Here is a 25,231-nt window from a genome sequence, read left to right as displayed (position 1 = left end):
TGAGAGCCAGTTTGGTCTCTAGCGGTTAAGGCCTGAGGCTGGAAACCAGCAGACAGTGAGTTCTAGTCCTGCCTTGGGCATGAATGTGGGCTAGTGACTTTATGCCAGTCCCTTTCTCTCACTCAACCCACCTCACGGGATTGTTGTGGGAAAAAAATAGGAGGAAGGAGTATTGGGTATGTTCACCACCTTGAGTTATTTATAAAAATAATTCATAATTCATAAATAAATTCAGGGGACTTAAGGAGTAACTTACCAGAAAGTTACACACTCATCCATTAATTCCCACCAGTGACCTCTGCCAAAGGTCTCTTTCACCATTTTGGAGAATGAAAAGAACATTATCAGGCTCCTTCTGCTGACTGCCGGCTACCTGCAATTTGGCAGTTCGAATCTCACCGGCTCAAGGTTGACTCAGCCTTCCGTCCTTCCGAGGTGGGTCAAATGAAGACCCAGATTGTTGGGGCAAGAGGCTGACTCTGCAAACCGCTTAGAGAGAGCTGCAAAGTACTGTGAAGCGGTATATAAATCTAAGGGCTATTGCTATTGCTATTGTCAGCCCAGGATGCAAGCTGCAGCCCCAAAGTCCCCCTTCCAGATTCTCACCCTTTAGCCTCTCATGAGGAGGGGGGGCGAGATTTGGCAGCATCCCCTCCATCTGCAGGCATTGGCTGGACAGGTTCTGGCTGGACAGGCAGTCGCAGTTATCTTGGCCTTGAGACCCAAAGAGCTTGGCAGGACCCTGAACTGGACCAGAAGGCCACTGGGTGGCCAGGGCAGCCCAGGTCAATTGAAAAGGGCCTGAGTAACGATTGTTAAGGCCTTCCGCATCTGATTTGTCCTTTTCCACCCTGTTCCTCGAGACGTCTTCTTCCTAGCAAGCGTCTCCATCCCGCTGCTTCTTCTTACAGGTGTCTCAAGGAATGCAGGCCAAGCGGCAAACCCAGAATTGCTTGCTTGTTGCAACAAGACTCATGGTGCACTTCCAGGCCAGGAACAAGAGTAACCAAACAGTTAATGGGAAATGGTTCTGTGGACTGAGCGTGAATGCCAACCACAAATGTGCCAAAAACACAAACTGACTCATAAACAATCTCGGTTGAATTATTAACGTGTGCTATATCAAAGTCAGAGCTTGTGAGGCATCCAAGAACAACAAACCTGCGAGATTTAACTTAGGATGTAATTAATCCTTGCCTGGATCTCCAACCAGAGGAGGCACATCTGGTCTTCTTCAGGAAGCTGCCTCTGGCCCTGGTCGCTTCCTTGATGGTTGGGGCCCCTGGCGGCCTTCTCCTCAGCAGAGCCACAATTGTGGTCTGTTGTCCCTCTACTGAGGCCGTAGGAGACAGCCCGACACGACTTCTGTGGGCTTCCCATTCCTTCCAAAGAGAAAGCCCAGGGAAGTGCCCCTGAGGCAGGCAGGCAGGCTACCCTTCCCCACAGTGGGCACTCAGGGTGCTCCAGCATCAGAGGTGGGATTCAGCCGGTTCGGACCAGTTAGAACGAATCGGTAGTAGCGACCCGGACACAATCCTGTCCTATATTGCGGTGTTTTTGATGCCGCACACATACATGTGCAGATGGCACGCATGAGCGAATTGCTGTGTTGTTTGACATTATACACGTGTGGATAGCGCATGCGAGCGAATTGCCGTGTTTGGTGATGCTGCATACATATGCGGTTGGGGCGCACACTCACATTTCCAGTGCTGGGCGAACCAGTTGTGGCAGAATGTGAAGCCCACCTCTGTCCAGCATCCAAACCCTGGTCTGGCTATAGTGAATCTGAGCAGCCTGGCAGAATTCATGGACCCTACTTGGTGTCGCTTCTAAGTGCACCCCAAGCATTCACAAGAAGGCTTTTTGCAAGCAGTCCACTCCAACTCAGCCACATTCCAAAACTGGAGCTGTTTGTGCAACTTGGCCCCTTAGTTAGCCAAGACAATGTCAGAGCATTGTAAGCTGTTCATCCATGACAAAAGGCCTGGCTCCTTGGGGGCTCAGGGGAAAATTACATGTGAGCTGGTTGTTGTTCAACCTGGGGGAGACAGAGCAGGAGATGGGAAGCCAAGGCTGGACTTTCTGCCCTTCCTCTTGTTTTCCCTCCTTCCCAGGCTCTTTGCAACGGACGGTTTTACTCATGTGCTGACTGACATTAAGCAGATGCAACCTACCTGGCTGTGTCCATCCCACTGCTGTCACCAGTTCCTCACTAAAACGGAAAAACCGATTCCGCTCCATCCAAAGACTCACAACCACAAAGATGTGCTACAGAGTTTGCATCCCTTCTGAATTCCTTCCTATTCTCATAAAAACAGAGGTCTTCTAGTCCAACTTCCTGCCCAAGACAGGAGAGCAAATGGCTGCCCAATCTCTTTCTGACATTCTCCAGTGATAGAGGATCCACGACTCTGGGGGCGCAAGCCATTCCACTGGTTAATTGTTCTCGCCCTCAGGCAAGTCCTCCTTACTTCCAGATTAGGTCTCTATCTGAAGCTTCCACCCACCGCATCTTGTGCTACTCACACACAAGCACTTATTATTATTATTATTATTATTATTATTATTCGAATTTATATACCGCCCTATCTCCCAAAGGACTCAGGGCGGTTCACAGGCATATAAAACATCAATATACAAATTAAAATAATCCTTAAAAAACTTATTCTAGCGCCCGAATTATTAAAAATAGAAATATAAATATAAAATATAAATATTAAAATCAATTTAAAACCCCTCTAAATTTAAAATCTAAGCCAGTCCTGCACAGATGAATAAATGTGTCTTGAGCTCGCGACGGAAGGTTCGAAGGTCAGGAAGTTGACGGAGTCCTGGGGGGAGTTCGTTCCAGAGGGTGGGAGCCCCCACAGAGAAGGCCCTTCCCCTGGGCATCGCCAAACGACACTGCCTAGCTGACGGCACCCTGAGGAGTCCCTCTGTGAGAGCGCACGGGTCGGTGAGAGGTATCTGGTCGCAGTAGGCGGTCCCAGATAACCCGGCCCTATGCCATGGAGCGCTTTAAAGGTGGTCACCAAAACCTTGAAGCGCACCCGAAGGCCACAGGTAGCCAGTGCAGCCTGCGCAGGATGGGTGTTATGCGGGAGCCACGAGGGGCTCCCTCTATCACCCGCGCAGCCGCATTCTGGACTAACTGCAGCCTCCGGATGCCCTTCAAGGGAAGCCCCATGTAGAGAGTGTTGCAGTAATCCAGGCGAGACGTCACAAGAGCGTGAGTGACCGTGCATAGGGCCTCCCGGTCCAGAAAGGGGCGCAACTGGCGCACCAGGCGAACCTGGTAGAACGCTCTCCTGGAGACGGCCGTCAAATGATCTTCTAGAGACAGCCGTTCATCCAGGAGGACGCCTAAGTTGCGCACCCTCTCCATCGGGGCCAATGACTCGCCACCGATGGTCAGCCGCGGATTTAGCTGACTGTACCGGGATGCCGGCATCCACAGCCACTCTGTCTTGGAGGGATTGAGCTTGAGCCTGTTTCTCCCCATCCAGACCCGTACGGCCTCCAGACACACTAGGCTTGGGGAATAGTTCTGAACAAAGTTTTGAAAATGATTTGGTCACCACAATATAAAAAAAGTTGCTGAGGCTCTGGAAAGAGTGCAAAGAAGAGCACTGGAGGCTAAAAGATAAATTCAAATTCAGAAGGACCTCAGAGGTCTTCTAATCCAGCACCCTGTTCAAGCAAGAGACCCTAAACCATTTCAGATAGGTGGCTATCCAGTCTCTTGTTAAAAACTTCCACTGATGGAGCACCCACAACTGCTGAAGGCAAGCAGTTCCGCTGGTTAATTGTCCTCACTGTTAGGAAATTTCTCCTTAATTCCAGAGGGGGGGGTCAACTTATTTTCCAAAGCATCAGAAGGCAAGACAAGAAGCAATGAATGGAAACTAACCAACGTGAGAAGCAACCTAGAACTAAGGAGAAATTTCCTAACAGTGAGAACAATCAACCAATGGAACAGCATGACTTCAAAAATTGTGGGTGCTCCATCATTGGAGGCTTTCAAGAAGAGACTGGACAGCCATTTGTCTGAAATAATATAGGGTCTCCTACTAGAGCAGGGGCTTGAACTAGATGACCTCCAAGGTCCCTTCAACTCTGATGATATTCTATGATGAATAATTCAACCTCTTCTTCTCTGTAACATCCCCTCAACTGACAGAATACTGCTATCATGTCATTCCAGCCTCTCTCTTTGATATACTAGACATACACAGTTCCCGCAATTATTCACTGTACACCTTATCCTTTGGTACCCTATGACCTTTTTTGCTCTTCTCTCCACTTTTTCTAAAGTCTAAACATCTTCTTTGTAGCATAGTGACCAAAACTGGACTCAGGATTCCATGTGCGGTCTTATCAAGTCATTATAAAGTGGTACTAATACTTCACGTGACCCTCTGTTGATGCAGCCTATGACTGCATTGGCTTTTTTGGCAACTGCAGCACATTGCTGGCTCATATTTAAACGGTGGTCTACAGACCAATCATACCTGGAAATATCCTGGAAAAGATAATCAAGCAATGAATCTTCAAACACTTAAAGGCAAACAAAGCTATTGCTTGAATAAACCCAACACAGGTTTATTAAAAACAGATTATGCCAAAGAAACCTTTATGGCATTCTTTGACGAAGTGACTGAATTAGTGGATCAGTGAAATGCAGTGGACATAGTGGACTTCAGTAAAGCAGGCGACCCGTCACCATTTCTGACAGATGGCAGTCCAGTCGCTTCCTGAAAACCTCTAGTGATGGAGCACCCACAACGTCTGAAGGGAACTTCTGTTCCATTGGTGGATTGTTCCCCCCAGAGGAGAACCTTTGTCAGTTCACAGTGTTGTTCCCCCTAATCAACCAAAATGCCTGTTTTTTTCCTCTGCTTAGAAGGGAAGGGAAGGGGAGAGCAGGGATAGAAGAAGCCTTGCCTGTGTATTTGCTGGGTGGGCTGAGGGCGTGATGCATTCACATTAACAGAGTTGGGAGGGATCTTGTAGGTCAACTAGTCCAACCCCTCCACCCACCCAAGCAGGAGACCCTACACCATTTCTGACAGATGGCAGTCCAGCCTCTTCTTGAAAGCTTCCAGGGATGATGAGCTGCCATCTCAGAGTGGTTCAAAGTGCCCAGGACTGCACGAAAGAGGCTGCCTCAGGGATGCACTGTGATATCGCCCCAAAATATTTTTCCTTGTCATGGAGGGGAAGAAGAGCCAACATGATACAGGTGTCCCTCCTGTTTCTTTTTCCAGCTGAAAGACTAACTTTTAGAGGAGCCCAACTAGATCTGGATGGCTATTTTTCACCCTGGACAAAATGAAGAAGCGACCACAACTACGGCCTTTGGGCCCACAAAAGCTCCCCCTACCACCTGGAAGACGCCCGGTTCTCTCTACAGCTGAGGCAGCCAAGTCGGTCCCGAGTCCCCTTTCAATTCCCAGCCAGCTGCCTCTCCCTGTGTTGGGAGACCCCCAGCAACACCCATAAGGAGGAAACCAGAAAGCTTCACTTACAATCTCGCCTCCGCTAATGGTCAAAACAAATAGAATTGTGGGGGCAGCTGTGCCAGCACGGAGCTCTCTGCTGACTCAGTGTTTCTCAAACAACTGCCAGATGTGCTCTGCATAAAACCCAAACGCAGCTCCAGTGACATTTGAGAATCCTGCAGCTTAGAGAAATCTAACAGATGCCTTATTTTTAAAGATATTTCTTGGATAGTTTTTGCATCGCTTGTTGACCAAAAAAAGTCCTGCTGGCCTCTCCTCTCCGGGATCGACTTTTTCCCTTCCCCATTTTTGGTGGAAAGAGCCATTCTCCAAGCAAAGCTGCCTTTCTTGCTGTCCTGTAGATAATGGGGGTGGGGGGGCTCTCTCTTGGGAGGGGGGGTTTGATCTGAGGATGTTACAGCCAAAAAATAAGCGGCAGGCTTTTCTGCCAGGTTGCTCCCCATTTGAGGGTCTTTGTGACAAACTCGCACTGGCTCCTCTTTCGCCTTTCCCTACTTCAGAGTTCTCCTGCTCAGCGTGGGACCACGTCCCTCTCTTGCTCTCTTCTTTATCGGAAAAAAAACTGCCATCGGATCACAAGGGTTGTTTCACCAAAGCCAGACTACACTGCCCACTTGCCTTGGGTACATTTCTTGAAGACTACATGGAAAACTATCCTAAGAAGTGAGGATCCAAATCATAAGTTCGCCAAGAGGTCGGTGTTTTGATACCACCGAATTAAGCCTCCCCCTTGGGTCTAGGAAATTATTGGCCAATCAGCTTGAGATCAATAACTGGGAAAATCCTGAAGAAGATAATCAGGCAGTGCATTTGTGAGCACCTAGAAATGAACAAGATGATTATGAGAAGCCAGCATGGGTTTGTTAAAAACAGATCATGCCAGACAAAACTTATTGCCTTCTTTGAGAAAGTGACTAAATTAGTGGACCAGCAAAATGCTATGAACATAGTATACTTGGACTTCAGTAGGGCACTTGACAAAGTAGACCACAACCTACTACTTGGTTAAGATTGAAAAATGTGGGATAGACAGCATCATCACCAGATGAATGGATGGATTCATAACTATCTGACATTCAAAGTGTCATCCTCAGTAGAAACACATCTACATGGAGGGAAGCATGCATTGGGGAACTCCAAGGTTCTGTTTTAGGCCCAGTACAATATCTTGATAAATGATTTAGATGAGGATACAGAAGGGGAACTTGTCAAATTTGTAGATGACACCGTGTGTGTGTGTGTATGTGGAGAGCTGGAATTGCTGACATTTTTGGAAATAGACTCAAGATTTGAAGGATCTTTGACAGACTTGAGCATTAGGCCCCATCCAACAAGCTGCAATTCAGTGGTAAAAAAAGTAAAATCCTGAACCTAAGGAGGAAAAACCAAATGCACAGGTACAGAATAGGCAGCACGAGAAGTGATAAAACCAGTTTATACTGTCCTAGTAAGGCCACACTTGGAATGCTGCATATACTTCAGGTCATCATAGGACAAAACAAAGTGCTTAGATCTTAGAAGTGTGAAGAGAAGAGCAACCAAGAAGATAAAAGGCTAAACCATATGATGAATGGTTGAGGGAGTTAGGTATGTCTACCCTATTGAAAAGAAGAATTAAAGTGGACCTGACTACTGTCTCCCGGTACTTGAGGAGCTATCACAGAGAAGAGAAGGTCAATCTATTCTCCAAAGTACCTGAGGGCAGGACAAGAAGTAATACAACAAAAAATATCAGAGAGATCCAACCTAGAACTAAGGAGAGATGGTGAAAACAATTAATGACTTGCCTCCAGAAGTTGTGAGTGCTCCATACCTGGAGGTTTTCAAGAAAGGATTGGACAGTCACTTAGCTGGAATGGATTAGGGTCTGTTGCTTGAGCAGGGAGTTGAATTAGAAGACCTCCAAGGTCCCTTCCAACCATGTTATTCTATGACCTGCTTGAGGCCATCAGGACAAATAAAATGGCCACCAGAAACAGGAGGCCTTCGGAACCACGGCCAGCCAGTCTTTCCACATTGCAGGGTTTGGTTCAACATGGTCCGGCACGTCAGAAAACATCCAAACTGAATCTGGATATAATCAGGGATACTAAAATTAGACCAAGGACAAAATCCAAAGTAATATTTGTGCTGTTTTCCCAAATGTGTTTTTTCAAGAGGCAATTGGGCTTTCTGGTTTTTCTTTGAGGGCATTTTACTTCTCATCCAAGAAGCTTCTTCAGCTTCTTCAGAGAAGCTGAAGGTATTTTGGGCCCATTCTTCAGAGCTGAAGAAGCTTCTTGGATGAGAAGTGAAACATCGTCAAAGAAAAACCAGAAAGTCCACTTGCCTTTTGAAAAAGCCCCTTTGGGACATGACCTGGATGACTGAGAATCTCCATCAACAGCTGTGCTGTTGTTGACTAGAACATGATACATGAGAAAAGCAGGAGGTAAGTAAAACCAGAGGATGATATTATTGCCACTTTTTAACCAAACCAGATAGACTTGAACCCTTAGAATTTATTAGCTGTATTTCTCCTGATCTCGGATCTGTCTTCCTCTCTCGGCTCCTGCACAGGTTTGGAGAAGACTGGCTATTGACTTATTCAAAGAAGAGCTGTTTCCAATTATTAAGCTATATTTTGTTGCTCTATGTCTTGCCACAAAAATGTCATTTTATTTATTTATTTATTTACTTTGGAGAATAACACACTCTTTCTTGAAACTTTTTTCTGTATGTTGAAACCATCTGCTTTTATCCTCAAGTCTAACTGGAACATCTTAGGTACAGTATTTCCCTCATAAAAGAAAACTTAGCCATGCTCCTCCTGGGAAAGAATCCATGGAAATAATTTTGCTTACACCTCTTTTCAATTTTCAGTTGAAACCTTAAAAAGAACCTTCTGTACATGCTCTCACATAATTTATTTTGTAACTCCTGTGAGTTCCAAAGGATTTACTGCCCCGAAAGTTTATGTGAAATTGTTTCTTCCTCCTACGATCTAATCAGGTTTATTGGGAAAGAAATCTCACTGAACCAAATGAATTTGCATAGTATGTAACACAATTCTATTTATGTTCTACTCAAGAAATCTTAACATCAAATGGTGGTGACCTGAATCTCCTTTTCCACAGCACCTAATTCAAGGAGGAACAACCTCGCTTCTTGTTTTCTTCTCTCCATCCCTACTGATTTCCCCCCATGGCTGCATTCTTGGCCTGCACTCCGTGAGTCCTGAGCCCTTCTTTCTTCCCAGCCTTTGACTCTGAATTCAGCCAGCAAGTCAGAGGCAGAACCCTGGGCACGAAGGGAAGGCAAACTCAAACCACCTCTGGAATCGAAGAAAACCCACTGATTCTGAAAGTGCCCTAGGGGAGAGGGAGCTACCTTCAGGGGTCTGCACCTGCAGGGCCATGTCTTCTGAAAAGATGAGCTGGAAGGCAACTCCTGCTGTTCTGATGGGATCCCACATGAACCAGGCAATCAACATCCAGGTCCAGATCAGACCTGAGCAGTTGGATCCAAGTGTCTTCCCACTGCACACCCTAGGAAGCAGCAGGACCAGGTGGAGCTCTCCGAGTGGACGGAGGAGGCTGGGGCCTAGGGGATTCATCAAGAACCAGGTGGTCCATAGGCGTCGGGAAGAAGGATGTCTGGGAAGGAAGGGCCAAAGGAGTAACTCTCATCTGTGGCATCCATGGACCCCAGAGATGAGAGCGGCAACCGAAGCTAGAATAGTTTGACAATGGCAAGGAGGAAAGCTGACCAGCTGATGAAGCAAGCCATGAGGTTCATGATGAATGCCTTCCAAATCTTCTAGCCTCAGGAACCACTACAAGCGAGGCCTCGAGGCCTCGAGTGGAAGACAAAGAATGGAGGGCTTTCCCGGTGGCCATCACGTCGGGTGCTTCGGCAACCCTTGCCGCCATGGCTGCAGGTGCAGGAGCAGCGTCAAAGGGTGCCACAGGTGAAGGTGAAGAGTTAGAAGACACCACCCCTCAGGGTGAAATTTGATGGGGACCCCCAGCAACTGGAGTTCTTCTTGGCTCATGTCCTGACCTACACGTATGGGCTCAAAATATCTACGGAAGGCGCCACAGTGAGGGGCATCATCCTGGTGCTTGAAGGAGCCATCGCTCACTGGATGGTCACACTTCACCATGAAAATGCCCTTGACCCTGGCTGACCGCAAAGAGAGGGATTGCATCAAGACCATCCGCCAGGGTCGCAGAGGGATAGCCGAGTACACCGAAGAGTTCTGTGCTCAACGACTGGCTGGAAGACTTCCTCATCAGCTGTTTCAAGGATGGGCTGAACAATGACATTTACAACGCCTGCATCTCGAGAGCCCCCACCACCACCACTTCAACCCTATGTGATTGGTACGAAGTGGCCATCGACTAAGCTTGCAACAAGTACCACTCGGGGCGAGGATGGAAGAAGTCACCTCTGGAGAAAAGAGAACCAACAAAACCACTGAATCCAGAACCCCACTCAACTGCTTGGTTCAAGTGCAGGCAAGAGGGGCACCGAGCATCAGAGTGCAAAACCAGGCAGCCTACCAAGAAAGCTGCCCTGGCCCTGCCGGGAAATCTGCTAAGCTGTCACAACATTCCCAAGAAATGGCATTGAAAAGGCTGGAGGTCGTCGAGTTAACTCTGTCTCCCAAAAGTGTGTGTTCTATATGGATGAGAACAGAGGATGAGTTCTGAGCCATTCTCAACTACTAGGAGGGATGGCCAGCAAAATCCAAAGATGGCCCATTTTGTCCATTCATGGTCTTACTTCTGCACCAGGCTTGATTCCCAGCAACCAGGCCTTGGCCCAGCAAACAGATACAGGTAGTTTAGCTCAGAAATTAAGCCTAAATTTATTTAGAAGCCCAGCCTGATTGTCAAATATGGCTTTGTTCAGGATGTGATGGCTGTTTTTGATGGACTATGACTACAAAACATATTCAACCTCACTGCAAATTAACGATGGGAGACTAAAAGTAAGCATTTAATTTTACATTTAAAAAAAAAACCTAGCACACAAACCAAAACTTAATTCTCATCAAAATGTGAAGTTGTCCAAAATTTGTTATGTGCCTTTGTAATGCGTATTCAGGAACAATCCACCCAAAAAATACATATATTCTGAACAAACGTGCAGAATAAAGTACATTATGAGAAAATATTTGTAAAAGTTATACACAGTAGACAAAATTGTTGAAAAAAATGCATCTAAAGGTTAAATGCACCAAAATGAATGTAATTTTCAGTGTAAACTATTAAAAACCTCAATTCCAAAAATTGAATTTGAGCCAGTAACAAAAGCAATAAATTAAAGTTGCCAAGTAGTACAGATTTCCCCATCCTTATTAAAGAATGCCTCAGTTATGAGATCACCATAAATGCACATGAGGACACTAGTATATTAGTTAAGGAAGAAATGAAAAATGCAGCAAAATACAAAGAGCATCAATTTGGTTCAGTAGTAAAGGCACCAGGAGGGAAAGCAGGAAGTTCTGAATTCACCTTACAGATGAAAGCCGGTTGGGTGACTTTGGGCCAGTTCTTCCTTCAGCCCAGCCTACCTCACAGGGTTCTTGCAGAGAAATAGAAAGAGGGAGGAATACTATGCATGTTGAGTTATTTTTAGGTATAAAAAAACCCGAATCTCATAAATAAATAAATAAATAAATAACCATGGCATTGTAGGAACCCACACCCTGATTGGAGCACAGACATTCAGGGTTCATACCCTCCCAAGCAACTCTTGTTTCTATGGCAGTCATCCAACTGGGCAACTGCTGAGCTCCTCAAACCGACCAGGACAACCCCCAAAAGGAACCCAGAAATCTAACCCCCTCTTGTGCATCTGGCTACAACCACAACCTAACGGTTCGGCGCGCTTGTAACCCCAGAGACGTTTCCAGGTCAGGGGGAACCTTCCCTGGGGAAGTCCGTTCTCAGGTGCTGCTGTCCTTTGGTCAAAGTCAAGAACTGAAGTGATTTGGGAGGAGGAGATTTGGGGAATTTTGTTTAAGTGCGGATTTCCATTCTCTGACTCCTGATCACTTCCTATACCAAAAAAAGGAGAGGCTTTTTTAGCATGTGAAGTGAAGTTTGCCATCTGTCAGAAATGGTGTAGGGTCTCCTGCTTGGGGGGGGAGGGGTTTGGACTAGATGACCTACAAGGTCCCTTCCAACTCTGTTAATCTGATTCTAAAAGAAAGCTTCCATTTCTGCAATTGTGTTGAACCTCAAGAGCAGTGGCACCTTGAGATGTGGCTGATCAGCCGATTTCAGAGGCCCAGCAGAAGCACCCATCGTCCACACCTCCAGCACAGGGCAAGCCAAATAGAAAGCATCTGGACCGGATTCATTCCATCAGAGCAGGCGCCGCCTCCCAAAACAGCCCCTTTGATTACGCACAGCCTGCAAGAATCACCAGCCATCACTCTGGGCTTTTGAAGTCAGCAGTGCCAGAAATGAACTCACTGATTGCTCCACTGCATTTCCTCCTGCCCTTGTGGCTGGGGTTGGGGTGTTCAGACACACCACGGAGCAGCATCTTACAGGGCTGCTCTCCTAACATCAACACACACACACACACAACCACACTGCCCATGGCTCTTCTGATTTCTGGGGAAGGAACTCAGACAGACCAATTTCCACTCACTGAATGACACCTGCAGAAGGCTTCTCCACTCTGTCCCGTTTGGTCTGGAGAAGGCCTCCCTTTCATACAGTCAGATTGTAACAAACCAGCAGGATTCTGCCAAGCAGCTTCCAAATCACTCCAATGTGCCTATTTTATTGAGACTCCAGAAAGAGTGCAGAGAAGAGCAACCAGGATGATTAGGGGACTGGAGGCTAAAACATGCAAGGAACGGTTGCAGGCTTGGTTAGTCTAGTGAAGAGAAGGACCAGGGGAGACCGGATAGCAGTCTTCCAGTATCCGAGGGGCTGCCACAGAGAGGAGGGGCTCAAGCTAGTTTCCAAAGCACCTGAAGGCCAGACAAAGAATAATGGTTGGAAACTGAACAAGGAAAGATTCAACCTAGAAACAAGGAGAAATTTCCTGACAGTGAGAACCATCAACTGTGGAACAGAAATTGCCTTCAGAAGTATTGGGGGTTTCATCACTGGTGGCTTTCAAGAAGAGACTGGGCTGCCATCTGTCAGAAATGGTGTAGGCATGTGGAGCCATATCTGTGGGCATGTGAGCGTTGCCCTAGCTCAGCTCCAGCATGCATGCGCACACCGGCCAGATGATTTTGGGGCCTTCCGGGCCCTCCAGAAGTCGGGAAACGGGCTGTTTCCAGCCTCCGGGGGAATGGGGAAAGCCATTTTCACCCTCCCCAGTCTCAGAAAGCCTCTGGAGCCTGGTGAGGGTGGAAAATGGGCCTTCCAGTCCCAACAGAAGTCAGGAAATGGGCCATTTCTGGCCTCCGGGGGGGGAGGGGGAGGCCTTTTCGAAGGGCCATCACGTGCCAAAAGCCCGGGGGGGGGGAAGCTTGGGGGGGTCGTGCGTGCATGCGTGTGGCACATTGAATTATGGGTGTGGACACACGCATGTGTGACACCCCCCCTGTGCTCCCCCCACTTTTGGCACACAAGGCCATCACTGGTGTAAACTCTCCTGTTTGGATGGGTCCCTTCCAACTCTGTTAATCTGTTAAATCTGTTCAACCTCTTAGGGTTTCATGCTGGCTATCCTGTACAGGTATTCCTTGACTTACAACAGTTCATTTAGTGACTGTTCGAAGATACAGAAGTGACTTATGGCCGTTTTTTACACTTATAACCGTTGTAGCATCCCCATAGTCACACGATCAAAATTCAGGCACTTGACAACTGACTCGTCTCTATGACGGTCGCAGTATCCTGGGGTCATGCGATCCCTTTTCAGACCTTCTGATAAGCCAAGTCAATGGGGAAGCCAAGTTCTGTGTTGCTAACTTAACAACTGCAGTGATTCACTTAACAACTGTGGCAAGAAAGGTCATAAAATGGAGCAAAGTTCAGTTAACAACTGTCTCACTCAGCAACAGATTGGGCTCCATTTTGGTCATAAGTCGAGGACTACCTGTATATTTAAAATGGATGCTATTCTTCCCAAGTGGTCTCAAAGACACAAAAATAATGAAGTTATATTTCTGGCCTGGCATATATCAGCCTGAACAGTCTTGAAGATTTCAGAGGTAACATCAAGAGACGTATATCCTTTCCACCATCAACCTGCCTCCCTCTCAATAAAATTAGAGTCAAGTAAATCTGCATACAAGAATTGCCCAGCTGGGTCAGAATGCTAAAAGGTTTCCCAACCATGCTCTCTCCGCCTGGGGACTGATGTCAACACCTATCAACTGCAACCACCCTAGATAAAGGACGATGGGAGGTAGAATCTGAAGCAACTGAAGGGGCTTAGGCTATGAAAGGCTGGTCTTGTGAACATCTGGTTGCCAGAAGGCAGCTCTTGTGAAACACCATATATATTCCTGATACAGAGATTAACAGAGTTGGAGGGACCTTGTAGGTCATCTAGTCCAACCCCACCCCAAGCAGAGACCCTACGCCATTTCTGACAGATGGCAGTCCAATCTCTTCTTGAAAGCTTCCAGTGATGAAGCTCCCACAACTTCCGAAGGCAACTTCTGTTCCATGGGTTGATTGTTCTCATGGTCAGAATCCCAGCATCTGGCATTCAGAGATGTTCTCGCTCTCTTATACTTGGATATTCCTAGATTCTTCATATCTTCTGCTTGGCAGGGCAAGTGCTATTTTCCCTCCCTATAATTCTGTTTATTTATTTGTATTTGTATATTGTGAGCCACCCAGAGTGGCTGGAATTGGTCAGCAACAAAGGGAGAATATACAAATAAATATATGCAATCCATATTGTCTTATTTGCGTATTTAACAAATTTGAATACTTGGGACCTGGGTTCAGGCTGAGGTTCAGACTCAGGATGGGCTTTTGCCACCTACTTAAACTAAGAAGGGGCAGAAAGTATATATACCGAAAGGCCCGGAGACTCTCAGACTTGGCCACAACTTGAGACATTGACCCTCTGTTAAGCGGGGAGGGGGACTCTGGCTGAGCAATGCCTGGTCAAGAACCTGAAGTCAGATTGGTGATCCCTTGCTGAGAAGGTTCAGGAGACGGGGCTTCTGGTATGCAACCATTACTTCCTCCTTCCGGTCCCTTTACAGGTGTCAGATTAGGAAGCTGGTCTCATCCTCTTTATCGTAAGGACTGGATTCATAAGACAGCCATGCAACTCCAAGATCCTCTCACAGTTACTGCTATTAAGCCTGGGTTCACCGAGTCTATATTTGTCCTTTTGGTTTTTCTTGCCTAAGTGTAAGACTTGACTTTACATTGAATTTCATTTTGTTAGATTGAACACTGGACCCTATCTATTATAATGAATATAGAATATAGAATTTTATTGGCCAAGTGTGATTGGACACACAAGGAATTTGTCTTGGTGCATATGCTCTCAGTGTACATAAAAGAAAAGATACGTTCTAACAAAATGAAATTCAACATAGAGAAAAGTAAAGACTTACATTTAGGCAAGAAAAACCAAAAACACACATACAGTCCGGGTGAAACCAGGCTTAATATCAGTAACCGTGAGAGGGATCTTGGAGTCCCAGTGGACAATCAGTTAAATGTGAGCCAGCAGTGTGCAGCAACAGCCAAAAAAGCCTAAATTGCATTAACAGAGGGATACAATCAAGATCAAGTGAGATACTAATATGACTCTACTGCATCCAGTTTTGGTCATCACCCTATAAAAAAGATGTTGAGACTCCAGAAAGAGTGCAGAGAAGAGCAACCAAGATGATTAGGGGACTGGAGGCTAAAACATACGATGAACGGTTGCAGGAACTGGGCGTGGCTAGTCTAGTGAAGAGAAGGACCAGAGGAGACAGGATAGCAGTATTCGAAGGGCTGCTACAGAGAGGAGGGGCTCAAGCTGTTTTCCAAGGCACCCGAAGGCCAGACAAGAAACAATGGATGGAAACTGAACAAGGAGAGATTCAACCTGGAAATAAGGAGAAATTTCCTGACAGTGAGAGCAATCAACCCATGGAACAGAAGTTGCCTTCAGAAGTTGTGGGAGCTTCATCCCTGGAAGCTTTCAAGAAGAGACTGGACTGCCATTTGTCAGAAATGGTGTAGGGTCTCCTGCTTGCATGGGGGGTTGGACTAGATGACCTACTGGGTCTCTTCCAACTCTGTTAATGTAATCTAATCTAAAACCCCACCAAGCCTGCTAAAATAGCTAAATTGCACATGGGGAGGAATTCAGATTGCCACAGCTGGCGAAATGAAACTTTCTGCGAGATATTTCTTGTCTGTTAAACAGAAAATAGGGGCCCGCACCTCTAACATGTCACCAATCTTTCACAATGTCGGCCCAGCGGCCCAGTTGCGAAGGGCTGCAACCTCAGTGCTGGCCCCTCCCATCGAGCACTTAGCTGGGGCATCTAGGAATCACTTCCCTCTTGGCTTTGGAGCTGAGTGATGGACAGATGTCACTTTCCTTCTCAGGAATCACAAGCTCCACCAACAGCAGAACCATCAGACATTGGGAAACTGAAGTGGGGGGGGGGGACAAGAAAAGCAGTGAAGTCTCTTTGCGATTCTAATTAGCCAGGAATGCTTGGTTCCAAATGTCATAGTTTGGAAGTGGAACAGTCAAAAGCAATGAACCTTTCCATAAAGATAAAGACAGAAAAAACTATTCTGTTGAATATCAAGAAAAAAGAATGAACCGTTTCAGAAGCTTTGGCATTCTCAGAATGTCCTATCTTCACTGTTTTTGTAAGCAAGATTGAATTTTCCGCAGAACGTTATCAATTTCCCAGGAGCTTCATTGGAGTTCTCTGCCAGGTCCCAAGACTCAGTTATTCTAACAGATTAACAGAGTTGGAAGGGACCTTGTAGGTCGTCTAGTCCAACCCCCTGCCCAAGAAACAGCCTCTACACCATTTCTGACAGATGGCAGTTCTGTCTCTTCTTGAAAGTTCCCACAACTTCCGAAGGCAACTTCTGTTCCATGGGTTGATTGTTCTCACTGTCAGAAAGTTTCTCCTTATTTCCAGGTTGACTCTCTCCTTGTTCAGTTTCCATCCATTGTTCCTTGTCTTCAGGTGCCTTGGAGAATAGCTTGACCCCCTCCTCTCTGTGGCAGCCCCTCAAATATTGGAAGACCGCTATCATGTCTCCTCTGGTCCTCTTCACTAGACTAGCCAGGCCCAGTTCTTGCAAACATTTATCGTATGTTTTAGCCTCTAATCATCCTGGTTGCTCTTCTCTTTACTTTTCTAGAGTCTCAACATCTTTTTCTAAGAGTTCTCCAGTGAAAGCCAAGCCCAAAGCCCCTTCCACTGTCTGATGTCCTCCAGATAAGATGGTGCTGCAATTGCAAAGCCAGTAAGCCAGATTCCCAACCTATCTGGAGAGGGCCAAGTTGGTGGAGGCTGCCAACAGCCTTGGCAGCTGTACATGGATGCCCACTGAAAGGAACTGTGAGCAGGCTTGTTACATGAAAGCAAATGTCACAGAAAGTTCAGCTACTTCTTTTTACAAATACAACACAGGAGAGAAAAGTATTTTGGACTGCATTTAAGACGCCATTCCTGATTAAGGTCTACATTTGGGTTAGGGCAAGATCCACATCCTAAGAAGCTGTAGGAGAAAGGATGGCAGAACCTGGGGTGGAGTCAAAAGAGGGACCGGCCTAGGATCCCTAAGTAGCCACAAGAGAACTAGTGCCATAGACCCTTATCTAACTCTAAGACCAGTAGTTGAGAAGATTCATGTGCAGAGGCATGAGTAACAATAAATCAATTAATCAAACTTTCACATATGCACCTGGTCTTCCACATTTGATAGAAGCCCCTCACCCACCCAGGAGTTTGTGCTCCTGTAAAATCATCCAGACTTTATAAAGAGTCACTTGAGGAGAGCCAGAAGCTCCGTCCTTTATGCCAGCCAGTCCTCTTCTCAGGTTGGCAATTACAAGCACAATAAGCAGTGGCTGCTGGGAATTCTGCCTGCTGACCCCGTAATACTATCACCGGTGGTATTCTCAAAGTTAACCGCATCACTTCCAGGCAAGGCTATAATTGACACTTCATGTTCCGACTCAGTATTTTAAATTAAGGACTCCAGCTGGTTTCTCTGGAACAGGGATCTCCAACCTTGGCAACCTTAAGCCTGGCGGACTTCAACTCCCAGAATTCCCCAGCCAGCAAAGCTCTGCTCTGGAAGACTGAAGGGTGCCAAAAGTGCTTTTTTTTCAAGAGTCAACTGGACTTTCTGGTTTTTCTTTGAAGACGTTTCGCTTCTCATCCAAGAAGCTTCTTCAGCTTCTTCTCATCCAAGAAACTGAAGAAGCTTCTTGGATGAGAAGTGAAACATCTTCAAAGAAAAACCAGAAAGTCCAGTTGCTTCCTTAAAAAAAGCACCTTTGGAACAACCATGACCTGGATAGGATAGGATAGGATAGGATAGGATAGCCTTTATTGTCATTGTACATCAACTAAATTGGTTTTAGCCTCACTGGTGCAATCCATGACAACATAAATAGTATAAAGAATAATCCCTATGCAAGTAATTAGGGAGGAAAAGAACAAGAAAGAAAAAGAAAAACTAGTCACACATTTCCGCATGTGCGTGGAGTGATTGTGATTGTGGATGATTGAGAACCTCCATGAAATTCAGACTGAAGGACAATTGTTGTCCCTTCCCTCCAATTGTTGCTGCACTTATTCATCAAACCCCATTTCCCAGGTATCTCTTTCAACAGCCTTGAGACAGTGTGACTGCAGAAGTTCCTCTGACACCCACAGACACATTTTTATCTAAAAGGCAAGCTTAACTTAACCAATCTTGGTCTGCGCGTCCTCCTGCAGCCACCTTAGAAAACCTTTTGTTTTCCAGCTGCTTTCCATGGAAGTGGTGTGCCCTTGACTGTTCTTGTACGATGCTCCCAAGGCAAAAGGAACCAAGGGGCCTTGGAAAATGGCAACCATCCTGCCAACATCGCCCCTCCTGAGCATGACGTCACATCCACGCCTGCTCACGGCCTTTCATCTCCCACATCTGGATTTCTGGCACGCAGCAGAAGCACAAAGAAGAAAACCAGCCTTGTTTCTCTTCATTCCACTTCATTTTCAAGCTGGCCTGAATGTAGCAAAGGCAGCTTACGTGAATGCCACTAAATCCATTTCCGATGCCCGCCATCTGCCTCGGATCAAACGCTATTGCACTGCTCTCCTCAGGGCAATGCCCAAGGCTGGAACTCTGCTCAGGGGGGTCCCTCCAAATGCAGGATCTGCTCCTTCCCCTGCAGAAGAACCACCAGGTGGAAAGGCTCCCCAGCTGACCAGCAGCCTCTTGAACCTCAGGCCTGAATCACTGCAACATTCCAGGATTTGGAGCAATGAAGCCACAGAGTGGGGAAACAATGATCAACCAGGGGAGGAAGAGTGCTGCACGACCGACTTCCAAAGCCAAGGGGCTTTTCTCCTGCAACTGCTTCTTTTCTCCACCCCCACTCCCCCCCAGCAAGATCTGGCAGATAAAGACCCATGATGCAACCCCACTTCACTGGTGGAAATATGGAAAGTCATCGCAGCGCTATTACATCACGCATTTTGCTTGATTAGGGAAAGGCCTGGAGCCAGGCTGCTGCACTGAGAGGGGGGGGCGACTTCTTGCAGCAAAGCAGCCCCCAGGCTCAACCCCAGCGCATCTGGGAGACTTGCTGGCCGGCCTTGAGCCAGGCACTCTGGGGCCGGGTGGGGCCGTTCTTCCATTCCAAAAGAGCACTCACCAACTCCAGAATAAACAACTTCTGGCTCTCTGAAATCTCTGGTGTGAATTGTATAATGCAAAATGGATCCTGACGACCTCTCCAGAATGAATTCCTTCTCCAAGGTTTTCCAGATCCAGGAGGGGCAAGAATGTCATGGCAGGAAAACCCAGCGTTGAAAAAAAGAGATGGACTACAGCCAAGCGTTCTTCCCGCCCATCCCTTCCAGATCCTCGCCTGATCCCTTCCCAGGCCATCAACCCTGGAAGCTGGGATCCCTGCCCAACTTCGATCCAGGATGGAATCTGTTACTGTCTCATTCTAATGCCACAGGCATAGCCAACGATAACCTCCTGAACGCAGAGGAAAGATGGGAAAAGGCCTGGCAAATGAAACAGCTCCTGATGGCTCTTGTTAGGAGGCAGCTGTGGTTCATCTCCAGGGCAAGACGGAAGGTGGCCTGTTGCCCAAGAGCCCACTCGGGCCTCCTCTGTCAGGGCAAAAGGCACAATTGCCTCCCCTTCTCACTTCATCATACTGACTGATTGATGAAATCTGAATCAGTACAAAGTCTCCTGCTTGAGCAGGGGGTTGGACTAGAAGATCTCCAAGGTCTCTTCCAGCTCTCATCTATCCTATTAATACATTCATCCCTCATCAGGGTGGAATTCCATTAGCCAAACCCACATGACATGCAAGGTAATGCATTCAAGATCTCATCAATCCCACAAAACAGGGCTTCCCAAATTTAAGGCAAGGACTGCTAGGGGATGAGATCCCAAATTTTGAAAAAGGCTCCTGCAAGCATGATATCTGAGCTCAGACTGCCTGAACCCCAATGAAATCACACAAATCCTCCCTCCTTTGGAAGGGGCCAGTCACAGTGCCACCAAGTGCAGGAAGGGGTGCCAATGCTCCCACCAGTAACCCCATGATCCCCAAATGGTGCAGCAGGGGGACACACCGGGCATGCTCAGATACTCCGTACTTGGCCTTGATCCTAGCTGGCACCTCCGTATTTCCCTGAACAGCTGCACACCTGAACCCACCTGGAGGTTCTTATCAGTTTCTCCCCCTCGGAAGAGGCAGAGAATAGCCAAGTTTACAGCCACTGGGAGGGGGGGAGGCGGAGATGCGTTCATAGGTTATGGTGACTGTGTCCCTAGCCTTCCAGAAAGCTGGCAGTTGACAGTCCTTGGCCTAAAGAACAGCATACAACCACTGAATTCCTTTGAAAAATGTCCTTTTCTTGGCAAGCATTTCTTTTACCACCAACTCTAAATAATTAATGGAATCTATACAATACACACTTGGACAAAAAACTCCGATTCAAATGAAACTGTCTATATATTAAAGAAGCATTAACTGCTACCCTTAATAGCAAAGTTCTGGAGATCCTTTGGGGAGTTGGGCATTTACACTTGCAAAAACTTTCTGGAGTCTGACCTTCAAAGCCACTTCGTGGGTCCCAGTTCCCACGAGATCTGTGCCGGCCTTGGAGCAACTCTGCTTCCACTGTGGCTGCCAAGGCAGTTCTGGCTTCCCGAGGTTTGCCAAGCTGCACTCCCTTCCCCGGAGCTTACTATGGGCAGCTTCTCACTCAAAACACGAAGACAGAGCCGGCCAGCAGCAAACAACCCCGACTGGTCAGCTCTTGGGACACAGATGCCAGTTATGAGGTCAGCTGCCTTTGCTTGCAAAGCTGAGTGGCATCGCCAACCTGTGAGTGAGCCATAACAGGGATTCCACTGGCATGGAGCCCTGTGCATCTCTCTCTGGCACGCTGGGTAAAGTTTTGGTGCCACGGTAGCTGAGATGCACATACGAACTTGCTGCACTGAACATCCAGGGGCTACTGTCATTCTCTTTCGTGCTCAGAAAAATTTGGAGGGTCAGGTTTTGCTGGGGGGGGGGAAACCTTGGTATCAGTCCTTTATTTCCCATAGAGTGCAGATAACTCAGTTTAATCCCCAACTTTTCACCCAACTATCACAACCCCAATGCCAGCCTCAGAATAAACAAGCAAAGGTGCTGTATCTTCCCAGTTTACTTCTGTTCCCATCTTTTTTTGAGGTTGGTTCTCTCTCCCGATTCTGTGTTAAGTCCCTGGGTATTCTACAACCTGTCACCGTGTCATGCTTGATTGATTTCGCTACAGAAATATAGAAATACAGCATGCATCTTAAAAACCACTGTTAACAGTGGCACATTTCAGCATTTTCAGATCACAATATAGCTTTGCAATGTAAAAAAAGGACTTCAAATCCACACCCAAACATTGGAAAAGAAGAATGCCAGTTATCATCGCTCCTGGGTGGCTGATATGAAATGAATATTGGGAGCCTTTTTCTTCCAAAGGCCTGTTGGCAAAAAAACCCTTTTCTTACAGGCGTCGGAGCCGCATCCACTCGCACGTTAAGGGCAGCGCCGGGTCCCACCGAGGCGCAGAGGCAGCACATGGGGGCGTCCGCAGACTAAGTTCCTTCCCGTTTGCAAAGTTTCAGATTGTCCCTAGGAAAAAGTTTGCAGCAACCGGCACAGATTTTGTCCGCCACAAAGAAACAATTCCAAAGTAGGGACTGTTGCAGGGCAGGAAAAATCTTTTCCGTTTTTCAATAACCGCTACACACACACACACACACACACACAGAGCCGTCTCCCGTCGCCTAAGACTTCTCCACGGCTTTGCCCCCTCCAAAGCAAAGGTCCCGACTGCGCCGCTTGCTCGGGCCGCGGGCTCCGGCTCCAGCCCGGCAGGGATGCTCCGGCGCTCTCTTACCTGCGCGGCTGTGGGCGAGGGCGGCGAGCAGGAGCAGCGCCAGGCTCCCGGGCCGGTTCAGCCAACTCCGCCGTTTCCACCGGGTGTGCGTGTCCATGTCGGCGGCTGGTCCGGGCTAGGCGCAAAGCGGGACGGCGGCGCTCCGGGGCGGCTGCTCTCCCGACACCGGCCGGCGCTGCGGGAGGCTTTCGGACTAAGAAGCGGGCGCCTCCCCTCCCCTCCCCTCCGCCCCCGGCAGGACCCTCCTAGGCGGCCATCGGCTGGGCGGCGGCGGCGGCGGCGGCTCTCCCTGCGCAGCCTGCTGGCCCGGCGCGCGGCTGGAGAGGTTCGCGGGCTCGGCTTGCGCGGGGAAGGTCCGGACGCTCGGCTGCCCCTCACGGCGTCTCCTCCCCGCCTCCTTCCCGGCTCCCTCCGCCCGACCTCCTTCCGGGGCGCCGCTCGGCAAAGTGAGGTCGCCCCGCTTTCCTGCCCCGCGAAACTTTCGGGTCCCCCCCCCGCTCGCCCTCTCCCCTTTCCCCGCGTCAAGCCGACGGGGCCGAGCTGCCAATCCGGGGGGCCGTGGCCAATCGCGGCGAAGAAAGCCCCCGGCCCCGCCTCCGCTCCGAAGGCGGGGGCGGAGGGCGCCACGAAGCTTTGCCTGTGTGGCAGGGGCGGCCGGCGCTCCCCCCCCCCCGCTCCCCATCCCTCCCGCGCGCCGCCCCCAACAGGCCCGCGCGCCGCCCCAGCCCAGCCCAGCGCCGGGTCCGAGCGCCCCCGATGCCCGGACTGGCCCACGGAGTCGGCGGCGGGATGCGGATGGGCCGGACGCCGCTCGAGCCGGGCTTCGCTTGGGGTCTTGGCAGGCGGGCTCCGGGCGGCCCCGCGCCACTTTCCTCCCGGCCCCGCCGACTTCGGTTACGGGCGCCGAAGCCTCCCTCAGCCACAAGCCCTGTACTCGTCTGGAGGCTCTGTCGTCCCGGTCCTTCCCAGGCATCTTTAACAGATTAACAGAGTTGGAAGGGACCTGGTAGGTCATCTAGTCCAGCCCCTCCCCCCACCAAGCAGGAGACCCTACATCATTTCTGTCAGATGGCAATCCAGTCTCTTCTTGAAAGCCTCCAGGGATGAAGCTCCCACAGATTCCGAAGGCAACTTCTGTTCTCATTGTCAGGAAATTCCTCCTTGTTTCCAGGTCTCTCCTTGTTCAGTTTCCATCCATTCTTCCTTGTCTGGCCTTCGGGTGCCTTGGAAAATAGCTTGACCCCTTCAATATTGGAAGACTGCTGTCATGTCTCCCCTGGTCCTTCTCTTCACTAGACTAGCCAGGCCCAGTTTCTGCAACCGTTCATTGCATGTTTGAGCCTCCAGTCCCCTCATCATCCTGGTTGCTCTTCTCTGCACTCTTTCTAGAGTCTCAGCATCTTTTTTGCCTCGGGAGCAGCTTTTCGAGGCCCAAAGGTACCTTCCAACTCTGTTGTTCTGTTTTCATTGCAAAGCAAGTGATAACAGATATAGAAATAGACAAATAGTAATGGCTCAAAATTTAGGGCTCCTTCAAGTGCCTGTTTTATTCAGAGCTAGTTTATTATACTAGTTAAGTGCTGGCCATGGCTCTCCCCCCCACTCCCCGTGGCATATGAAATGTCCTCTCATAATTTGGGGAGATGCCTGCCTGTCCCCTCCTGGGCAGACCACAGCAAAGGCTACCTCCCCGTCCTCTGGGCTTGGAGTCAGAAAGGAGTTCCCTGGCCAGCCTCCCCTTTTAGCCCCAGAGGGAGGTAGCTGGGAAGACCCCTCTGTCCACACCTGACTCTGCGGATAGGCAGTGGGGCAGAGGATGAGGGGAGAGAGACATACCCCCCATCCTGCCTCATGCCCCAGCCTCCAGATCCCCAACTGGCCAACCAGGCCGCCTATGGGCCCAGACCAGTGTTCCCAAATCCCCAGGGGAGTTTCTCAGTGGAAGGATGCAAATGACCAGCTGTCGGCAAGGAATATAAATCCTCTCAGAGTCTAGTCCAACCCCCTGCCCAAGCAGACCCTACACCATTTTTGATAGATGGCAATCCAGTCTCTTCTTGAAAGCCTCCAGTGATGAAGCTCCCACAACTTCTGAGGGCAACTTCTGTTCCTAATTTCCTAAATTGCAATTTAGGATTGCATTGGCTTTTTTGGCTGCCGATGCAAACTGTTGGTTCCTATTTAATTGGTTGTCCACTAAGACTCCAAGATCCCTCTCAGAGTTACTGCTATTAAACCTGCCAGTGTGCCTGGTTTCACCCAGTTGAGTGCTGCTAAACTTAATGGGAAGTAGTCACCGCAGGGCAACCAGCCACAATGGGTGTGTGTAAACGGGAAATTGAGGACACAACCATAAAGTTACAGCCATACAACATGGGTAAATATACTTAGACATAAGACACTGTATGTAGTATGAGAATTAGCTGTTCAGATGATGATATGAGAGAAAAAACTGTCCCTGTATAGAGTTGTTTTGGGATGCAGTGCCCTGGTCAATAGCACTGTCCCGAAGGGAGGAGCTGAAATAGTTTATGTCCAGGATGTCAGGGGTTTGCAGATATTTTCTCAGCCCTCTTTTTGACTTGTACAGTATACAGGTTGATTTGATTTGATTTGATTGAGGTCCTCAATGGAAGGCAGGCTGGTTGCAATTTTTTTTTTTTGCAGTTCTAATTATCCTTTGGAGTCTATACCTGTCCTGTTTGGTTGCTTTACCAAACCAAACAGTTATAGAAATACAAGTGAGACTCAACAATTCCTCTGTAGAGCTGTGTAAACAGCTCCTGGGGCCGTCTGAACTTCCTTGTTGTGTCGTTTTAATGATGGTTCTAATGTTAGGTGTCCATTTCTAGTCCTGGGAGATTATAGAACCCCAAAACTTGAAGGACTCTATTTGTTGTGTCTGTGCCTCCCCCCCGAGCCGGGCCCCCTGCCAGAAAGTGAGGGGGAAGGGCCATCAGGACTTACCTCTGGAGCACCAGCTTTCCTGGCTCAGCTCCAGGAGCCAGAGGCAGGCCAGGTGGAGGAGATAACGAGGCCTCCGTCCCCTGACTCTTCCCCCCCAGGCCACGCCTCCAGACCCGGCTGATGGCAATCAGGCCTGGCTGGATCCCAGGTTTCA

General features: G+C 48.4%; 1 protein-coding gene across 1 annotated transcript in view; it reads right to left on the bottom strand.

Annotated features, from left to right (window-relative positions):
- Positions 1-22,604, bottom strand: part of COL5A1 (collagen type V alpha 1 chain) — a 240,437-nt gene extending 217,833 nt beyond the window's left edge. Inside the window, exon 1 of the mRNA XM_058159325.1 lies at positions 22,111-22,604. Within this exon, the coding sequence (XP_058015308.1) occupies positions 22,111-22,207 (97 nt within the window). The 5' untranslated portion in view covers positions 22,208-22,604. The remainder of the gene's footprint in view (positions 1-22,110) is intronic.
- Between the last annotated feature and the right edge of the window lie 2,627 nt (positions 22,605-25,231).

Source organism: Ahaetulla prasina, chromosome 16 (genome assembly GCF_028640845.1).
Source record: "Ahaetulla prasina isolate Xishuangbanna chromosome 16, ASM2864084v1, whole genome shotgun sequence".
Classification (NCBI taxonomy): domain Eukaryota; kingdom Metazoa; phylum Chordata; class Lepidosauria; order Squamata; family Colubridae; genus Ahaetulla; species Ahaetulla prasina.
This window is presented reverse-complemented; position numbering and strand designations above follow the sequence as displayed.